This window comes from Lottia gigantea (assembly GCF_000327385.1).
Source record: "Lottia gigantea unplaced genomic scaffold LOTGIsca_40, whole genome shotgun sequence".
NCBI classification, from domain to species: domain Eukaryota; kingdom Metazoa; phylum Mollusca; class Gastropoda; family Lottiidae; genus Lottia; species Lottia gigantea.
Genome location: NW_008709380.1, coordinates 2450255 through 2470166, shown reverse-complemented (window position 1 = coordinate 2470166; position 19912 = coordinate 2450255). Strand labels below are relative to the sequence as shown.

The window sequence follows — 19912 nt, the reverse complement described above, 5'->3', positions numbered from 1 at the left end:
CCCCTTTTGGCTCCGCCACTGGTGTGCTTGTGAGAATCTTTTCTATAAATGATTCTTGAAACTTACGTAAGAATAAATTCTATATCATCCTGTATTTGTGCATCATATATTTCTACCAGAATGCTGCCAGCATCACAATTGACTTGATTTACTTTTACGGAAACATCGTAGACTGTGTAACATCTGCCAGATAAGCATACATTAAATGCTACATATTCTGCAATGAAGAAAATGTTTTGTCCTAATTCAAAGAATCATTTTCGATTAAATTCGAAATATTTCTTTAATGGATAAGAGAACTTAAATTGGCTATTCCAAGCCCAATTTCAGCTGTAGACGTTTTCCAAGCGTTAGTTCATATTTAATGCCGAGATTTTGATAGTGGCAAATACGTATTGTGCTCAAGCTGCAAATACGATCATAGTTCAATTTCTAAAAGACTGTAGTCTAAGAATTATATATTACAGGCAGGGTTCAATTTAGATTTAGATTTAATCCAAGTTAAATTCTGAATTGCATTTCATAAACATTCGTTAGCAATTCACAATTTTCCAGTTGTAGACTAGGAAATAACGTTCTTTCCCGAAGGTTATTGAGACCATTGAGAGTTGCCGTAATTTTTATTAGATTTTGAATCAAAATTTTCACACAATTTTATAAATTGATTCTTTGAATGTGGTGATAAATGTTAATTTTGGATAATCATAGAAAATATCGGATCGCAAAAGTCAATTTGATTCGCAAACTGTGATGCGATACTGTTAAAATTGAACCCTGATTACAGGTAGTATTGGTTGGTTCTTTTATTAAAATTATATATCATACCTTTAGGAAATATAAACAACAGGCCTATACAACAAACGATGATATTGGACATTTGTATCATGGATAACAACAATTGCTGGAAAATATAAGAAATGATGTACAGCATTTTCGGTTTTAACCCCAACCCCCGCCTCACCCCTTCTTGTTGTTTCAAAACGACTTACCTGAGGTCAGCAACATCCACTCAGACTCTGGGTCTCTTGCCTGATACGTGTTAATTCCAAGTATAGTTCATCGATCCTCTTCCATTTAAAGTTGGTATTTTTCTGTGGCCATATTTCGATTAATTCATAATTTTTTTTGATAATTTGTTTGATGAGTTTCGTAAACTGACGTCTTTAGACTTGATTTCGATCCTAATGTCAAGCTGAATCAGTCGAAGCTATCTTTCTATGTAGAGTAATCTGGGCGGCGTATTGGAATTTTAAATCCAATGATTATAGAGTCCTTTAATTAGCTTTGACGTTTCACGGTCTGAATGATAATCAATTTAACGGTAGAAAATGATTTGTGGTCATTGGCCAAGAGTAAAAATCGTGAATCATTTCATTTTGTCTTTGGTCTTGTGAAAGTCCATGATTGGTCTCAATTCAAAAGGCGTGTTTGGTGGCGTCTACACACTCACAACTAAACACTGTACATAATATCAAGGTATTCGTTTTGCCAACAACGGGTCCTTCCAATACTCCCGATGCCATTTGTCATTGAACAGAGAAACCTGGACCGACACATCTGCCTCTATTTCAGCCTCTATTAGCTATTTTGACAGTTATCGTCTGGTTTTGAGACAGAAAACTATAGTCCCTGATTTGTTGAAATTTTTCTCAATATTGATTTAGAATATTATCTGTGATATTCACCAAAGGAAACTTATGATGGCCTTGGTTGCAATGGAGGGATAGGTCAGAATGGTGGATCATCTTGTGTTCAGATTGGATGTGGAATGGAAAGACACCAATCTAAACGTAAGACAGTTTAATAAAAATATTTTCACAACATTTTAAAATAAATAATACTTTTATGATACACTATTAAATAAATCACAATTAAATATCACAGTTGTTATAGATTCAATAAAACTTATCATAGGATATTTGAACACTGTAAGGATATGATTATCAAATAGACTTTTCTTATAACTTGATACTAGCATGCCATGGCACTAACAGAATTGTTGAGGACAACAGAAAATGTTTTCTTTTAGAATTAAAATATGTGGATAAAAGAATGAAAAAGGCATCAGATTTATTCAGCTTTAAAAAAATGTTCTATATAAATTAAATTTACAATGTTACACCCTTCAAATAATAAACCCATTGAGCATTAGTTTTTCCTCCAGCAGAACTAGCACATGATACAATTAATTTTCCCATGACAGCTGCTTTAGAATTACTATCATTTCCATCAAAACCTACAACAATTCTATGATCTTTACGAGCTCGGACTGATTCACCCTGTTTGGAAACATGAAACAATGGATTATCAACTTGGAATGTAAATGGTGTTGTAGCATTAAAAACATTACGGAAGGTTATAGGTGTATTGGAGCCTGCTTTGATGATACAAGGACCTTGTGGTTTTGGTGGTATACAGCTACCATTTAATGGGAAGATATATTCACCACCAGTTTGAGAGGAAACTGTTAATACCGCTTTCTGTTCACCAAGTTTAGATGGTTCAAATGACACATCAAATGCTACCTCTGTACCACCTGTTGATCCAGGTGCTGCTGCCACTGTTTTATCAACATGGAAATCTGAATTATCAATCTGAAATAACAAAAGAAGGAAACTTGACAAAGATGAGGAGGCTGAATAATAGAAATTCAGAAGGCATCATGTTGATACAAAGAGCTATTAAATTTATGCTCTTGAGTTCAACAATTTACTTGAATTTGATCTCTGCTGCAATGGATGTTGCTAGAACTCCTAGTGCCACACTGTGATTGTATTCTCATAGCTTGAAATGTTTATTTGGTGTATAAAATACACTCATATTGTTATCTAGCACACATGACAGATTCTTGAGAATCATCATGGGACTTTTCTGACATTGTTGACACAGAAACAGACGACAATTTTACGAAAAATGCGCCCCTAAATTCTAAAACTATGTAGCATTCGGGCACTTTTGATGATTTTGATAAGGTTGTAGTAGGCCTACTACTGTACTGGCTTCAGTGATGATTCTATTATATTTTATGTGACACTCACCTTGCAGGAGTAGTCAGTTTTCTGTTTAGCAAAGTTGAGAAATTTGGCTGTTTGAACTTGGCTCTGTCCCAGGCAAGTACGGAAGTAAAGAGCTTTTTCTGGGCCAGATGGAGTAGCCTTGAGGATTAGATCATACATATAGAGACCTAGATCATTACATGAAAACTCAATTCGACCAGGTACTTCACCAACACGTAGTGGCTGGTACTCTAAATTAAGTCGACCCTGAAAAACATGAATAGTATAAAAAGTTGCATAAAAAGGTTAAAATTATCAATCATTTCACACTGTCTGCTTTCCAATTTGTTGTTTTTCCGGAACCTGGCTCAATTTGCAGTATATCATAAACTATATTCAAACTATAGATGTTATCATACTTTAAAACTCCCAAAATGACATTCTATACACAATATTTATGTGAACAAATGTTGAAACATCTATGCACTGACATTTCTGTGACAGGAAGTATACACAGTAAATACATTTCTTTTTTCAAGAGTTAAATATCTTGACAATTCTAATTGTACAGTAAAATATATAACAAGACGAAATTTTTTGCGATAATTAATGATGATATCGTGTTTTTAAATTAAGATATATCAGAAAAGGTTATCTTTGATTTAAAGTAAATAATCATTAAATTTTTTCATGAAATATTAATATGGACTCTACAGTGAAGACTAAATCCACCTATAGGACACAAGAAATGAGTAAATATTTCTGGCAAACAAATTCCATTTTAGAATTATAAACAATAGACTACACCTTCGATTTATATTTTTGTATAAATACATTTATAAATAAAAGATGATTAGTAAATATTGATAAAATAGCTGATGTATAAAATAAATATCAATCACTTCAAGAACATACTTTACTTTTCTCCATGATATAATTGATATGGTTTATGACAAATGAAGTAGTAACTAAAGCAATGGCAGCGAAAGCCTCCTAAGACTCATGATACAAATAGGGGACAGACTGACTCAATATGGGGACAACTGAAGAGGCTGAAATACAAAATGTGGCAACTCTGTGGAGGCATCATAGTCTCTCACAGACCTTCTGAAAGGGGTCTCCCAAGAAAATTGAAAAAATTGAATTGATATTTGGTGTATTCTGACAAATCTTTTGTGGAAAAAACATATGAAAATCATATTTTTTAATTTATTAGAAATAAAGTGGGAGTACTAGAGGGGGTGTAAACCATATTTTTAAGGGGGCAAGCCCTGCTTAGAACTACTTGTGGATGTATAAAACTTTGCTTGACTGTATCAGGGAACAGTTATCAAAAATGAATAAATGTCGACAAACCTCTGAATTAGCTTGTATGTTAAGTTGAGAAGGCATAAGAACTTCTGGTACATTACAAGTTAGAGAGAAGTTAACAGGGTAAGATAAGGGGTTCTCTAGTGTTATAGCATGGTGTACAGATTGGCGAACTGGACTAGTTAATTCTATGGTACCAGTAACACCAGGTCGTGTAGCTCTATATGTTACTTCATAAAATTGATATTCTCCTGTTTGTTCATTCGTAAAGATCACCTGCAATTTAAAAAAATAAACCTATATATAAAATAAAATTAATGGATTTCGCAATTTTAATTGTTTAGTAAGAAAGTAAGAAAAATATCTCAAATTTGCCAAGTGAACAAACAGATTGACAAAGACAATGCAAATCCAGCTTGAAATGTGGACGTACGCAAATCAGCATGAATGTTTGATTACTTCTGATTACTTTAGGTCAATCAATTGATGCCAACTTTGTACAACTGTAGTTTTTATCAGAAACAATGAATGGATAGATGGAGAAAGACAATGCCATCCTGGACCTATACAAATCAGCATGAATATTGGATAGGATCTGATTAAAGTCTTTTAATTAATGCCCCTATTGAACCTCGATCTTGATAAAAACAACAATTAAATTGATCATTGATCCTATACAGATCAATAAAGTTAAATAACATGTTAAGGCATTACTCATCACGTAAACATCACGATCACAGATAAATTTGAAGATAATGATGAAATAAATCACAATAATCAATACAGCAATCAGATAAATATATTTCCCTTTCGGCATAGTCTTTCGAGTTGTTTATGAATATGTACGTCAATTATATTGTCTCAGTATAAAAAGATCGCAAGTTAAAGTGTGCAGAAAAGTAGGTCGTAAACTCCATTTATTTCATTTCATTTCAAATTAGGGTGACACTCAATCATTCAGAATTTCAATATTTGGTGCAAAATTTTACTGCACACCAAATCAAAAAAACATCAGAAGCTCACCTTTACAGCACTAACACCTTCTTTATATGCATAAAAAGTTTGTTTATAATCTTTTTTACTGCTTGCTGGTACATCAATATATTCTATACCTTTAACTGTGGTACCGGCATCTAATTTATCCACTTTTAGACATTCCACTCTTACTCGGAATCTAATTGAAAAAAAAGGATTCATCTTGTATCAAATGGTGTGATCTTTATATTTGGATCAGTATTGAAATAAAATTAACAATGTTAATGGAAACAGATGGATCATAAATAAATAAATAACTAGAGAACTAAGAAACTCTCAATTACCTCTGTGGTTTTTTCAGCCAGTTATGAACTTGTAATATTTCAGTATATGATGTTTTACAAGGCACATCTCGTGTTATTTTACCACTAGCTTTAGGCGGTTCAGCTATTCCAGTTAAATTATACATTAACCCTGTACCATCAGGTAGCGGGAAAAATATAGAACCCTGAAAAATTCACAATAAAATTAATACTATACAACTTTCATTTCCATGAATTGAAGATTTTTGAAAGGAAAATCTCAGCACAATTGTTTATCAATGATTAGCTGTGCTCACTGAAAGATATTGATCAAACATAGCATATGTGCAACACTCAAGAAAACAAACAGTCTCCATAGAGATGTATATGTTCGTTTTATATACAAGACAAGAAACGGTACAAGCAAATGAATATTACTAATTAGTATATAATAGATATTGCATTAAAGTCAAAATTAAAAAAAGAAAATGACTTACAGTATGTTTCTTGCCCTCTGGGGTCATGGTCAATGGTTTGTAGGTCAATTCATAACTTTTATTTTGTTGTGGTTCAACAATTACTGTAACTGGCCCCGACCAATATTCACCATCTATTACAGGTTTTAGATGCCATTGTTGATTGGTTCGATTTGGTATTGAGATATGTTTAGTCTCTTTCTGTCGAACATGGGTGGCAAAATGTTGAGTTTCTTTCACTGGTGGTATTCCTGTGCACATACCAGTTAATGTTAAATATATTGGTTTGTTTGATCCATCTAAGCTACACTTTAACTTCTACAAATTAAACGAAAAAAAAGGTAAAATCAAGATTGACAATTTAATACCCTTTTAAGTATATTTGTAAAACCATGAACACATTTTGGGCTAAAATTTTGTAACTTCTGAGACTTCATAATACCCATAAATGGTTTTGGTCTTCAGGACATTTAGGATTTCAGATAAATATTCTTATGCATTTTACATTAGTTTACTTGAATGTTTCCAAATGGAAATATGAAACCAACAGCCTTCTTGAAACTAACAAGAATGTCATTAATTGTTATCAAATTTGAAAAGATGTACATGAATTTCATAGTGTTTTTTTTAAAGTCTTATTTTATATAGTTGTGACCCAACCGGCCAAACAGACTTGGCTCTAGCTTTAAGCTTCTTTTACAACCTGTACCTAATCCATAAACAACACATTAACTACAGATCTATGCCAATGTTCTGTGAATTGACCGTAACTTTAACATATACGTCACATCGAAATAAATTTACTTAAAAACATTTTCAACCTCTGATCAAAGAATTAATAAATCTATAAATGTCTTTTCGTTGAAAAGAAGAAGAAAAGAAACAATAAAAAAATAAATTATTGATTGGTAGTGATTTTTCAATAATCAATTCCCAAGTTTCCTGTCTCAGTTTTGATGCCTCCAGACATTAGGAACAATAAAACCATAAATCACTGTGAAACAATCAGTTTATAAAATAAATCAATTTATCAATCAATCAATTAAAAATGTCAACATCATGTTCAAATTCTAATATTTCTTTGTCTTAAAATAAACTATAATCAAGGTGAACTTTAAAGGAGGACATTCAAAAAAAAATTTGATCAATTCTTATATCAGTGCGCTAGTTGATCAAATAATCATGAATGAGTTAAGTTCTTGCAGAAAAAATTCAAAATTTTCTTTTGCTTTAATGATACCATCATTTGTACAATATTCATTTTCAAAATATGACCTAATTTGCCATGTTTTACACCTTTTTTGCTTTTGCAAGAGATGTAAAACTATTGGATTCTTTCATTTGCTAGTATTGTATATTATAATAAATTGTGAACTTTTTACATTGAGATCTTAAAGTCTTCATTGAAAACAAGACACATTAATGTCAGTATTTATATATACAATTACATTTTTGGCTAACTAACATTATAAAAATGTTCATGTTTTTTCCTTAAAGTAAATCAATAAGTCTTAAGGCAATTGCTCTTTAAACACAATAATGGGCTGATCAGTTCACAACCCAGGGGGTAAAATAAAAGGTCGTCAAGTTGATTGATTATTCTTTTTTTTAAATTCTACACTGAAAACCACATAAACACTCCGTTAACTTACTAAGTAATGTAGACATTAAATATTGATATAATTCTATTATGATTTATACAAAGACTTGAGGTCAAGTATATGTCAGTGTCAAAAATGATTAGCAGCTTTTAGACAGCTACAGAGCCATTTTCTTTTACTATACAATCAATAGTTTATTAAGAGTAATCTCCCATTTGAAAATGCCTGAATAAAGTGAATCATGAGTGTGCTCTTTTTTTGATCTTTACCTAACCATTGTAAATTGCTCTAACAATATTGTATAATTATAAATTATTGTAAAAGTCTGCTATAACACAGAAAAAGTTAATTTACGAAAAAATAATGTTTTTTTTATCTTGGTAATATGTTAGATTCAGTAATTGGTATTAGATTAATTAAGGACTCCTTTGCCAATTAAGGTAAGAAGGCTGTCAGTTATCCCATCCATGGATAAGACTTACCTCATATCTGATGTCTTGATTCAAAGTTTGGGGATGGAATGTGACATCAAATGTAACTTCCATACCAGGTGTTATATAACCTTCTACAGGTCTAATTGAAAAATCAGGTTTAAATTTACTCTCATCCCAGCGGAATCTACAATTAAATATAGTAAGCATTGACATTGATATAGTGATTTGATAATGAAATAAAAGTAGTCTTATTTGGTAGTCTATAAAGTCTTTGATCTTTGACACTAGAAAACTACTAATGTTAATTAAAGAGACAGAGACAACAAATGAACTATAAGCAGTACATTATGAGAGCCCAGAAAGTAAATATAGTCAACAGTTAATTGTCATTTGAGAAAAAAAAACAATAACATACAGTCTGCTTAGTCTGTAAATAAAGTTACTGACTCACTTTGTATTCATATCTCCAGTATTACTCATTACCAGTTTCCTGGTGCTTTGACTCTTCTGTATGACAGCACCAAATGGTATAGCTTCTGTATCTAGACTGACTTCCATACCTAGACAGGAACCTCGTACCACAAATAATGGTTGGAATAATCCAGCACATTCTAACATCACCTGTTCATTAAATAACAAATTTATTTTGACAACTGAAAAATTATAGCGTGTTAATGCTCTATGCTCAGGGTAAGTTTTCCGGTTAAGTTAAAAATTATATTCTAAATGTCAAGAAATGCGATTAGTCAGTATAACTTCAAAGAAATCAACCAATCAGAGTCCCCAGTAGATCATAATTCTGACAACAGAATCCTCATTCTACGTTTCAATTCTTAAAATTTATTTTATATTTTCATTTTACTAAAAGAAACTTAAATGTTTTTTAATGACAAGATTAAGTTGCTCTTGATCCCTACCTCTTCTGTAAATGGAGCTATTCTTTTCTTGGGTCTAAATGCTACCTCTACCTTACATGTTCCCCCTCTAGGTGGGAGTGTGATAGCAGATGTAGGTGCAATAGACAATATATCACTTTGTTGTAACCCTGGAGACGTGGGGGTGAGAGCTAAATTAAAGGTTATAGGAGCCGGACTATTGTTTACAATAGGTATATATTTCTTCACGACTTCACCCACTAATTTAGATCCGAGGTTAACTATCTTCATCTTTGGATCAGCTACTTCAATCTAAACAAACAGAAAACTGAATAAAGGCATTGCTGAATTCTTAAGTGTTGTAGTTCAGTTCATCAAATAATCAACTTGTGCATCCGTGAGAATTTCAGGCAAACAGTAATGGATTCTTTAAGATTATAACACATACCTTCATCTCAGAGCCCACACCAGTGAATTCGACAGTCTGTTTAGATAAACCATTGATTTCAAATGTAACGCTCTCAGTATATTTAATAGCTTTACGAGGATAGAACTTAAAGGTAATATCCAACGACTTTCCAGGGCCAATAACTCCAGCATCAAAAGTGTGATTTAAGTGGTTAGTTGGTTCATACAGACAATCAACACTGAAAGACAAAATAAATTCATTTTATGTCGATCGGTGAATAGAGGCAATTTTTATCCACATGGATTCAAATTTACAATTATGTGCTGATTTTCATCTTTTTACAAATCATATCATTATAATTTTGGAGAGAGAATAACAATTTTCTCCTATAGATAAGAATTGAGAAATTTTAGAAAATATATCAGATCAAGTAAGAAAGCCATACGACCTTTAGTATGTGAATGACCATACCCATTGACATCTGGATTATTTTGTATAGTGTCGCAAATTTCATGCTTATAGAAGTTTTTCAATGTATATACCTGATTTCCTTCTTATCTTTATTTGTTAAAGTGAGAACTGTAGAATGCTCTGGTAGACCAGCACGATGTATAAAACAGTTTCCAAAATTATAGGATAAATAGGAGAAATGTAATCCAGGTGTCACTCCCTGTCCTATTACTTCTAGTGTATAACATGGTCCATTTGAGATCTGAAATCAAACACAATCAATTGAATTAAACAACATCAAACAAATAAAGATCAATTAAATTTATTGTTTTGGAAGCATGAGTAAATCGGTACAGGAGGCTAAAGAAAATATGTCCATAAATGTAACAATTACCTTTAATTCCATTTGGTAGCCTCTTAAAGACATTCTGGATAGGGGACAGAATGATATGGCACATTTCTGTTTTTCACCAAACATAACGCCACCTTTCATTGGGGATATTTTAACCAAATCCCGGTGATCAGATTTATCTAATATTTCCCATTTGAAATCAAAATTAAACTTTCCAGTATTAATGATAAACAAATTACGAATAGCTTCTTCGTTAACTTCAACCTGGAATTCAAAACGCAGCGTTACGTAGAGAAAGGCACTAACAAAGGTTGATCGTGGGGATTGCTGATTTGAAAGCATCATGGAATGCATTTCGAAACATCATAGGATTATAGAAGATAGTTAACCTTATGCTGTGTGCAATGGAAATGAAATTTGTCACAATATTAAATAATCTTTTAAAAATCTGTAAAAGCAAGACTATTCCATTAATCATAATCTCGTCCAAAGCATGGCAAAATGGGGAGTAAAAGTTGTTTCCTAGTCGAGTCCTACAAAGAGTAGAACCATCAGGTGTTTTGAAAAAAGTAAGCATGGTCTGCTTCGTACGCGACAACAGACAATACTGAGATACATAATAATAGCTTACCTCTCCAAAATTAATCTGGTTGATGCCTTTTTCTGCTAATTCTATATTATTACCCAGAGAATCTTCACAAAACAGAGAAGACATCATGGAATAGCCTTCTGCTTTCACATTTAAAGTAACCGGAAGAATTTTACGACTTATTTTACAGGCTAGGTTGAAGTTCACTTCTTTATCCGAATTAGGTGAGAATATTAGATCTATAGGAATACTGGAAATAAAAAAGTTGTCCTGATGAGAATTTTATAATGTGTAGACAGCTTAAAATAAGCTTTTCTAATGTGTTTTTCTGTTTTCATTTCAATGGAGCGGTTACCTCCAAAAAATTTAATAGCGGTTGTGGGTTCGAATCTGTCAGCTTGTGACCAAACCTTACCTTGATTTAGGTGGAATTGTTCCAATGTTTGGTTGAACACCAAGTTTAGCTGAATATCCTTCACTGTAACAAGATTCTTCACTAAACTTAAAATCAAACTCTACGTTTTCGTTGTTATATAGGTTGACTTTTTCAATGGCTTCACGACCTGTAGGAATAGATTGGAATTACTGTATTGAATTCAACATTCCATTTCAAATTATTCAATTGTTAAAGATTCTTTTACTCACTCAATAATCGCTTTAATGTAATATAACACTTCCTGGACAATAATTAAATTCTGTAATGTTCTTTATGTATTGAAGAAAAATAAAGTTCCTTACCAATTAACAATGCTTTAAAGTTTAAATGTGATCTATCTAGACTGACATCTGGTTCTCGAGCATTTCCCACCAATAAAAATGGTACAGAGATATTCTGATCAGGAATCACAAATCTCCAGAATGATTCCACAATACCAAGCTGGTTTGATACAAATTCAAAAGCCGCCTAAAATACATGGGAAAACAGAACATATTAAAAAAATCAAAAACATTCTGTCTTAATAAATAGGCCTTTTTCAAAGTATTGCTAACATGACAGCTTCTTTTCATAAGATGAAATTGAATTGAGGCTCTTTTAAAAAAACCATTCAGATGTGTAGTACAGAGGAAAAATTGTCGACATAACTCAAAAGATTTTTACCTTAAATTTTCTACCACTTCTGATATCACCTCTAGGGTAAAGACATTTAAAACATGGTGATGTTTTAGGGTCAATCTCATCTTCACAGACCCATTCAAACTGATATGTCTGGCTTGTCGGATTCACTACTCCAAATTCCCTGCAATAAAATTTGTAATGGTAAAAATAAAGTCTGTTTAATCTTAACTAATTTTTTTGTGGTTCTGGTCATTTTTTATCCCCTGTGCATATCACAGCATTGAATAAATTGCAGGCATTTCAAATGAAAAATTACTTACCTTGCTGCCATTACCCCAACACCAACACATTGGAACTCTATGACTCTGGTATTAGGATCTAAAGTTGTTCCAGGAGGTGCACCACCAGGTCCTCGTAGCTCTGGATTACGTCTAGCTCCACTGATGTAGTCAGAATCCATCAGTTCAAAATGACAATATGGCATTAAACTTTGACCACTAAGGCTAATAATTGGACCTTCTTCATCTTTAAGATTAGGTATACTGAAATAGATTTAATGAAATTGAGATTGAGCTAATCAGCAACAACATCACGCAATATCCATCAACAACGTTGCAAAAGGACTACATAGGACAGCTTCAAAAGTAACACACAAGAGCTGGTTTGATGGGCATTCATTTATAAGGCCTAACAGTAACAAGTGTCAAGTTACTCAAAGTATATTACTTACCTACAAACCAACCGTCCTTTATAGTCACTGACATCCAGTGGTGAAAATTTAACGGTGAATGATTTCTTTTTCTTTGGTGCTATAGAACCATACTGGGGTTCAATACTGAATGGTATATATGATGTATCTACAACATCAACTCGAGATTCAGGTCGTTCACCTTCAGACATAAAGGTGACAGCTCGAGGTAGAGATGGTATAAAGCTGTCCATTATTACTTGCCAACTAAAGTCAAGGTGAACATTTCCTTTGTTACTCATTGAAACTCTGAAATAAGGAAAATATTGCATCAGGATTTCATTTAGTTAATCAAGTTCACCTTTATTTTGCAGGAGGCTAACATCATTGTCAAGCAAGAGAGACTCATCACAGTGATGAGTCATCACTCCAGTTTTTGAAACATTGTTAGCATTTTAATAGAGAAATATGTATTACAAATTACAAAAGAGTTTACTTACTGATATAGTCTTGTCTGGAACATCAGAGTATCTTTAAAATTAATAGCCTCTGCTTTACATTTAAACTGACAATAGTCTGCTACAGCTGACACCAATAATTCCAGATTTCTTGATGTGTCTGGTACTTCATTAAAGACTGGTTCATTTTCTACCTCCACTACTTTCATTTTACCTGGTCTACTAGTATTTGGTGTATCTGAATTTGGTTTTACACTGAAATGAAACAGTTGACATTATTTTCAATGATTTTGAATGTGTTTGCTGAAGAGAGATTAAATATTGCCAAGGTTTAAACATATTTTTGTCATCATCTATACTGTGCATGCCCATTTTAATCAATCTTTTTTGGATAGAAACTGTGCTTTAAACATACATAATTATATTAATGCGATATTGAACAATTGATCCATCATATCAGACAATGGAGTCTTTGGATTTTGATAGTCCAAATAGTTCAAGCTGAGAATAAAATTGTCATACCTTTCTAATGCAGTTGTATTATCAACCCATTTAACTGTTCTTATTCTGTCATCCCAATCAGCAACCTGAAACAAACAATTTCAAACATTTGAAATCTGCCAGTAAAATTACCAAAAATTTCAAACCCAATAACAAAGAATTTCAAACAAATTATGAAGTCACCATCGAATAATTGAATTTTACAAACCTGTTCCATTGGTTTATCAAAAGATATTTTAGAGACTTTACAATTAACAACTTCTTCAGTGAATGTTTTAGGTTCTGAAGCCTTAAATGTAACAGCTATATCTTTCTTACAACCACCATGTAAATGTCCAATTTGTGGAACAAATTTCAATTCTGGATGTGTCGGCCATTGGAATCTTATACAATCAGATGTATTGTGGTTGGTCATTGAGAACATCACTGTTCTTGGTTCATTTAAATATGTATCTCCGAATTTCAACAGATTCGGTTTGGCAGCTGAAAGAAAGGAAATACATTTGAATTAAAGAAAGTCATATACATGTATTTTTAGAAAAATAACAAATAAGCACTTAAGTTTTAGTTGTAGGACAGTTGCTCTGTTAAGATAAAAAATTAGATTTTGAGCCAAGATAATTTCATGACCAATCACAGCCAACCTACCTGCTACATCATCATCAGCCATGTTGCCTTCTTCTTGTTCAGGTTCTATCTTATCTGAGGTGACAGATTGTATATTATCTAGGGTGACATCATCTTCATACCCCTCCCCTACCAACTGTACAATACTATCTTCATATTGATTATCTATTACTGATAATCTTATATGTCCTTGATATCTCTGGGCATGACCAGGTTTAAATACACATTCAAATGTAGCTTTTTCACCCACGTTCACTACTACTGATGCTGTATGGGCTCGTTTCTTGGCATCTGAAAATCAAAGACAATCTATTAAGGACACCATTACAGGGTTTATCTTTTTTTAGTTTGTATGAAATGATACAATAATGTTTTCTTTATGTTTGAAATTCAGTTGAAAATGAATAAAATAAATAATTAATGAAAATTAAGATCACCTTCATCATTGATATCACCTAAGACATCTTTAGTGTGACCAGTTGCTACTAGAGTAAATACTTCATCAGGATCTATCATATCTATATCAACCTATAATATAAATATAATGGTATATTTAAATCAATGCTAATAAACAAAACTTTTGTAAAATGTGTTCAACCTTCAAAAGGATAAAGTTGTTTAAATATCCTGCTTATGAACAACAGATTCAGCTTGAAATCAGTAATAACATCTATAAGCTTATCACTCAGGAATATCCCTTTAATCTAATCCATAACCAGATATTACTTGGTAACAAGGCAATCTGTCACAGACTGAGCTGTTTATCATCGAAACAAAGATGCATTTCAAATTTCCACACAGTCACTGATTATTTTTTATACCATCTTAATTTTAATTCTTAATAATTTAAAATAACTCACCTTACTGGGAAGAGTACCATCATTGTGTAAAACAATGGGCAAAGCTTCAGTTCGACTTAATAATGTTTTTCTAAATAATGATAATGGTTGTCCTCTCTTGTTTCTCACTGTAGGTTTAGCTATACTAATCCTAGGTAGATTCCCCTCACCGCACACTTCAAAGGTTAGATTTTTACCTCTAGCTTGATTCTGAGATAACCCTTCTATACTAGCATCAAATATTGCTGAAAAACTCTAAAGAGAAAAAATTTAACTTCATTTGAAACATGTCATATTGTGATATTGTGGTCTTAAAAGATCAAGTCTGTATTGAGGGTTATCTCCCTTGACAAGGCCTAAGATGGCCTGAATAGATACAATGATGGTAATAAGGAGCATTTACTAACCTGCATGGACGGTGGTGTGAAGGTTATAGTGACATACATATGACTATGATTTGGTACTTGTGTTCTGGATGGTTCTACTTCAAATACTTCAACTTGTTTCAAGGCACCTTTACCCGACATTGGTTTGAGACTGAACACCACATCACATGGTACCTTTAAAGAAGAAATTCCAAAGTTTAATCATGAGCCTCTAAATCAAAAAATGTGACACGTAGACAGATATCAACTTAAAAACAACATGGACATCAAAAATTAATTGCTACATTGGTACATGCTGTAAACCCTAATGGAAAAGAAGTTAATCTTCATACCTTATTATGGTTAGAGATCTTAAATCGAGCTTTAGCTTTTCTTCCCACAATAACATTATTAAATACAAATTTCTTTTCTTCTTCACCATAAACACCTCCACTTTCAGCTTGGTTGGTACTCTGCCATACACTAAGGTTCTTACAGATTCTATGTTCTTCAAATATTGTTCCAATATCTTCAGCATTGATAGATGGTATACAAGCTTCAGCTAACAGTTTATACGGTATACCACCAGGATTTGATTTAGGATTACGATCCGTTACATCAATGCTGATTTCCTAAGGTGTAAAAGTCAATCATAATTAACCTGAGATCCATACAGCTAATTTCGTACAAAAGCAAGAGGAAATAGCAGTAAAATCAAAACCCATGCATTAGGTGCTTTATCACACAACATGTGAAGGGCCATCATTTTATCTATTGATAATAGTTGCAAAGTAATTGAGCAGTTGCTACCTACCTCGTCCGACCGTCCTTGTTGTTCAGCAATACAATCTACAGTTATAGTTTGGTGTCCATTAGGTAAGATAATACCAAATGCTGGGAAGATTGTAAACATACCAAGTTGTAGTCGAGATTGTCCAGTTGTTGCATCTTGTCTATAGAAAAAAACAAGAAAGGTTACATAAAATGGAAATGAATAGCTCTTTGATTTGCACAGTGCAGGTTTCACTTCATGTCTAAGTGACACTACAATGATGATAATATGTTTTAAGTACAGTATAAGATTTTAATGATTAGCTTTATCCTTTGATTATGGTTATCCTGATAATTGACATCATGTCCAAAACAACTTTGGTAGAATGATCTTTTCTCATTGTAGCAAGGCACAAAATTAAGTGTAGAAGATAAAACTTGAAAAATTATGAAAAAAGAAAAAAAAAACCCATAAATGTCAAACCAAATTTTAACAAAATGAAATAAATAAAACTTGAACACAAGAACTATTTGTTATATACCTATGTCCTGCAGCTGTTAGTCTACGTTGAATAAGAGGTACTTTTAAAGGTGGCGACATCATTTGACTATTACAGTCATCTCTTAATATCAAAACATTAAAAAAGTATAAATGAAAAAATTGTAAACAAACCATTGATCCAATTGAGACAGACTCTGGTAAGAGTTGACTAAAAAGATCATACTTCTATGGCTAGGGTACAAATTGATCTTTCAGGGGGAAATTAAATAAGATCTTAGCTAGCCATTTCTGATAAATTACAATAAAAAATCTAATCCTAATGAATATTCAAATGAGAATTTAGTTTAACTACTAGTAAGCTTATTATATTACAGTACTAAAAAAAATATTATTACAACTACAGGCTAAAGTAACATTATTAGCTTGTCATCATTCAAATTATATTCTAAATCCAAGTAACTAATAATTCTACTACCAAACTTTGACTACAACTACTGGATTCAAGTCTTGTTTTGATCAGGCTTAACTATTGAGCATACAATAACATTAAACTAATCAAACTATCACTATAACTGATGGTTTGAACTTAAATCGTGAGCTATCAAATCTATTGTAATAATTGAAAATTATTCACAAATGGATGATTAAATAGTATCATGCAAAAGTCAAAATGTTTGATCTCTAATAAGCTACTTCTACTACATTAACCTGATGGATTCTGCTCGTCGAGGTTTTATTAATGATCGACTGGATGTAGAACCATCTCGAGATTTGGTTCGCTTTTCTGTTTTAACAGGTCTAAAAATATCAAATCTTAAATTTAAACAGTCTGGACATGTATTAGAATAAATATTGGAAAAACTTAATAAAATTGTACTACAAACCAAAATCACACCCACAATATATTTTATGTAGGTATATTTACAATGTGCAGTGCTCACTATACCATTTTCAAATTCTAAGACTTTGTGTTGTTTCTGCCATTTCAAAATTAAAGATACTTAGAGACTAGTTATACTTACGGTCTATTTTGTCTTGTATGTGAATTGAGAGTAGGGGCATCTTTAACCATTCTCTGTATGGTATATTTAAAATCAAATTCTCCTTTATTTTCTATGGAAAATGTTCTTGTTTTTTTACTATTGACTAATAATGAGCCGAAATTGATATCATTCATTGGTAGAATGTTGAATCTGAAAAACAAACAAATTGTTTTATGGAATACATCTCTAATGAAGGATTTTTTGTGTTTTAGTCAGATATTTCAAGATTTTTATCAGAATATGCCCATGTCTAACAAATGAGATAGGCTTTTTCACTTAAAATCACTTCATTAATATATGTCATTTGTTATGTAATACAATGCACAAGACATCAAAAGCTTCAAAACTCATCTTTAGAGTTATGGACAATTCTGAATTTCTGCCAGAATTTAGCTTTGAGGGGTAGTCGACTAAAAAATCAAACTCACTTGCTGAATACAGATTTCACAGAAACCTTGACAGGAATAGTAGCTATGATTTCACCATCATCACTTAAATTAGGCTCGATTACATGACATTTCAATATTGGTACATCTTTAATAGTCACTTCTCTCTGTGATTTAAATATCACCTGGACTTGTGTAGGTCTATCTAGTGAACTTAAAGGGCCTCTACTGGGTATCACAGAAAACAAGTTACTGATATCTGGATTGTTAGGATCAACATTTTCAAATACAAACCTGAAAAAAAGTCAAAATAAAAACATGTTTTCCAGATCTTTAAAAGGATCAAAATACAAAGATGCTTACAGATATTCGAAAGATCAAAATTAAGAAAAAAATAACAATTTCTCAGAAGCTGAAATTACAAATAGGAGCCTTGCAAACTCTGTGTATATCAACAAAATGGATTTTGATTTTATAAATATTGACATGCCACACTCACTGAAATTGGATTTCATATTTTCCTTTATTTTTCAGGGTGCAAACTTGTTTGGTTTCTTCTGACACTCTGATTACACCAAAATCTATTCCGCCATCAGTTCCTGGAAATAAATATAACCAATGTATGATATATTTACATTTATGAATACGATACTTATAACTTCCTTTAATTTATGATATGATGGAAAATGTAATGGAAGTAATATAGTTACCTTTTGGGAAACTCATATCTAAAGCTACATCATAAGCTTCTGCTATAACTTGTATAGCTTCAGTTGTTACTACTCCCATAATATTCTCTTTGTCAGATATCTGTGGAAAAAAAGTACATTACATTAAGCACACACAGTGTATATCCTTCCTGCTTGGATTGCATTCCATCATCTAGGTGTTTTTTTAAGGGTCTTTCAGTCTGCATCGAGGAGCAATGGAGACTAAGTTTGAAAATCAGAGAAGGAATTCTTAGAAATTAGAAATATTTTCACACATAACATTTGGTGAAACTTGATAGAAGAAATCATGCATGTTATATCTATATCAAAATTGTTTTGAAAATTGAATACCTCTAAACGAATCATTTTCTTGCTAGTCTGTACAGGTTTGAGAGCTCGGAAATAAGCATGTAATGGATATTCTGACATAGGTTCGACTACACCACTGTCTGCTGCAACACTAAAATCATCTCCCAAATTCTCCAAACCACTTAATTTCCATGCTACAGGTAACATTGTACTGTTTCTTAGATAAATAGTCTTTGTGTCTTTCCTGAAATAATATACAGAAAATTGAAATTCAATTTCTCATACCTGATTTAAGACTTCAAGTACATTTTTCCTAAAAATCCTTGTCAGACATTCTATAGTTCTTGTCTGACTTGTCTGGAAAAATCATCAGTACTATATGAAATGAGTTATTACAAAAATAATGAGTCATTTAAATGAAATCTACTACAAAATCATGGTCCCCTCCATCAGCTGATCCATTAGTCTCACAACGTAAACAACGTAAATCCATGACACCTACCTGTGAAGCAGTACTTTATCAAAATGAAGTTGTTTCTTATCAAGTTCTAATTCCGGTCGAAATCCGTCACAGCTAACTTTAAATATAATGGGTTCAGGATTCTCTCTTACACAACACACAATAGAATCATCATAACGTCCCGGAACCTTAGGATAGGCCCAGATAGTTAGTGGTGCTGACTCTCCTGGTTTTAATACCATACTAGGTGGTTCCAATAGGAATGTGTCTCCTTTACTATCATTTAGATAGCAGAAACTAACATCAGCTTCTAGTGGGGATGTATTGAGTACAGTCATTGTAGACATATTCTCAGGGTATTTCCCTTCCTTATATCTACAAAAAAAATTATCAAATACTGTCAAGGTATCTAATGATACATAAAGA

The 19912-nt window shown here is 32.3% G+C and overlaps 1 protein-coding gene across 1 annotated transcript in view; it reads right to left on the bottom strand.

Annotated features, from left to right (window-relative positions):
- Window positions 1-2108: 2108 nt before the first annotated feature.
- LOTGIDRAFT_122343 (hypothetical protein) overlaps window positions 2109-19912 on the bottom strand; it is a gene marked incomplete at both ends in the record, with an annotated part of 38613 nt that continues 20809 nt past the window's right edge. Inside the window, 32 exons of the mRNA XM_009060116.1 lie at window positions 2109-2594; window positions 3039-3263; window positions 4353-4583; window positions 5331-5481; window positions 5627-5790; window positions 6082-6378; window positions 8144-8279; window positions 8547-8716; window positions 9013-9282; window positions 9419-9617; window positions 9922-10091; window positions 10224-10445; window positions 10813-11020; window positions 11186-11333; window positions 11509-11674; window positions 11970-12072; window positions 12148-12369; window positions 12558-12824; window positions 13016-13192; window positions 13496-13560; window positions 13683-13905; window positions 14032-14384; window positions 14923-15195; window positions 15348-15500; window positions 15659-15937; window positions 16120-16339; window positions 17601-17771; window positions 18050-18301; window positions 18507-18606; window positions 18718-18817; window positions 19069-19270; window positions 19529-19861. Coding sequence (XP_009058364.1) covers window positions 2109-2594; window positions 3039-3263; window positions 4353-4583; window positions 5331-5481; window positions 5627-5790; window positions 6082-6378; window positions 8144-8279; window positions 8547-8716; window positions 9013-9282; window positions 9419-9617; window positions 9922-10091; window positions 10224-10445; window positions 10813-11020; window positions 11186-11333; window positions 11509-11674; window positions 11970-12072; window positions 12148-12369; window positions 12558-12824; window positions 13016-13192; window positions 13496-13560; window positions 13683-13905; window positions 14032-14384; window positions 14923-15195; window positions 15348-15500; window positions 15659-15937; window positions 16120-16339; window positions 17601-17771; window positions 18050-18301; window positions 18507-18606; window positions 18718-18817; window positions 19069-19270; window positions 19529-19861 — 6736 coding nt within the window. The remainder of the gene's footprint in view (window positions 2595-3038; window positions 3264-4352; window positions 4584-5330; window positions 5482-5626; window positions 5791-6081; window positions 6379-8143; window positions 8280-8546; window positions 8717-9012; window positions 9283-9418; window positions 9618-9921; window positions 10092-10223; window positions 10446-10812; window positions 11021-11185; window positions 11334-11508; window positions 11675-11969; window positions 12073-12147; window positions 12370-12557; window positions 12825-13015; window positions 13193-13495; window positions 13561-13682; window positions 13906-14031; window positions 14385-14922; window positions 15196-15347; window positions 15501-15658; window positions 15938-16119; window positions 16340-17600; window positions 17772-18049; window positions 18302-18506; window positions 18607-18717; window positions 18818-19068; window positions 19271-19528; window positions 19862-19912) is intronic.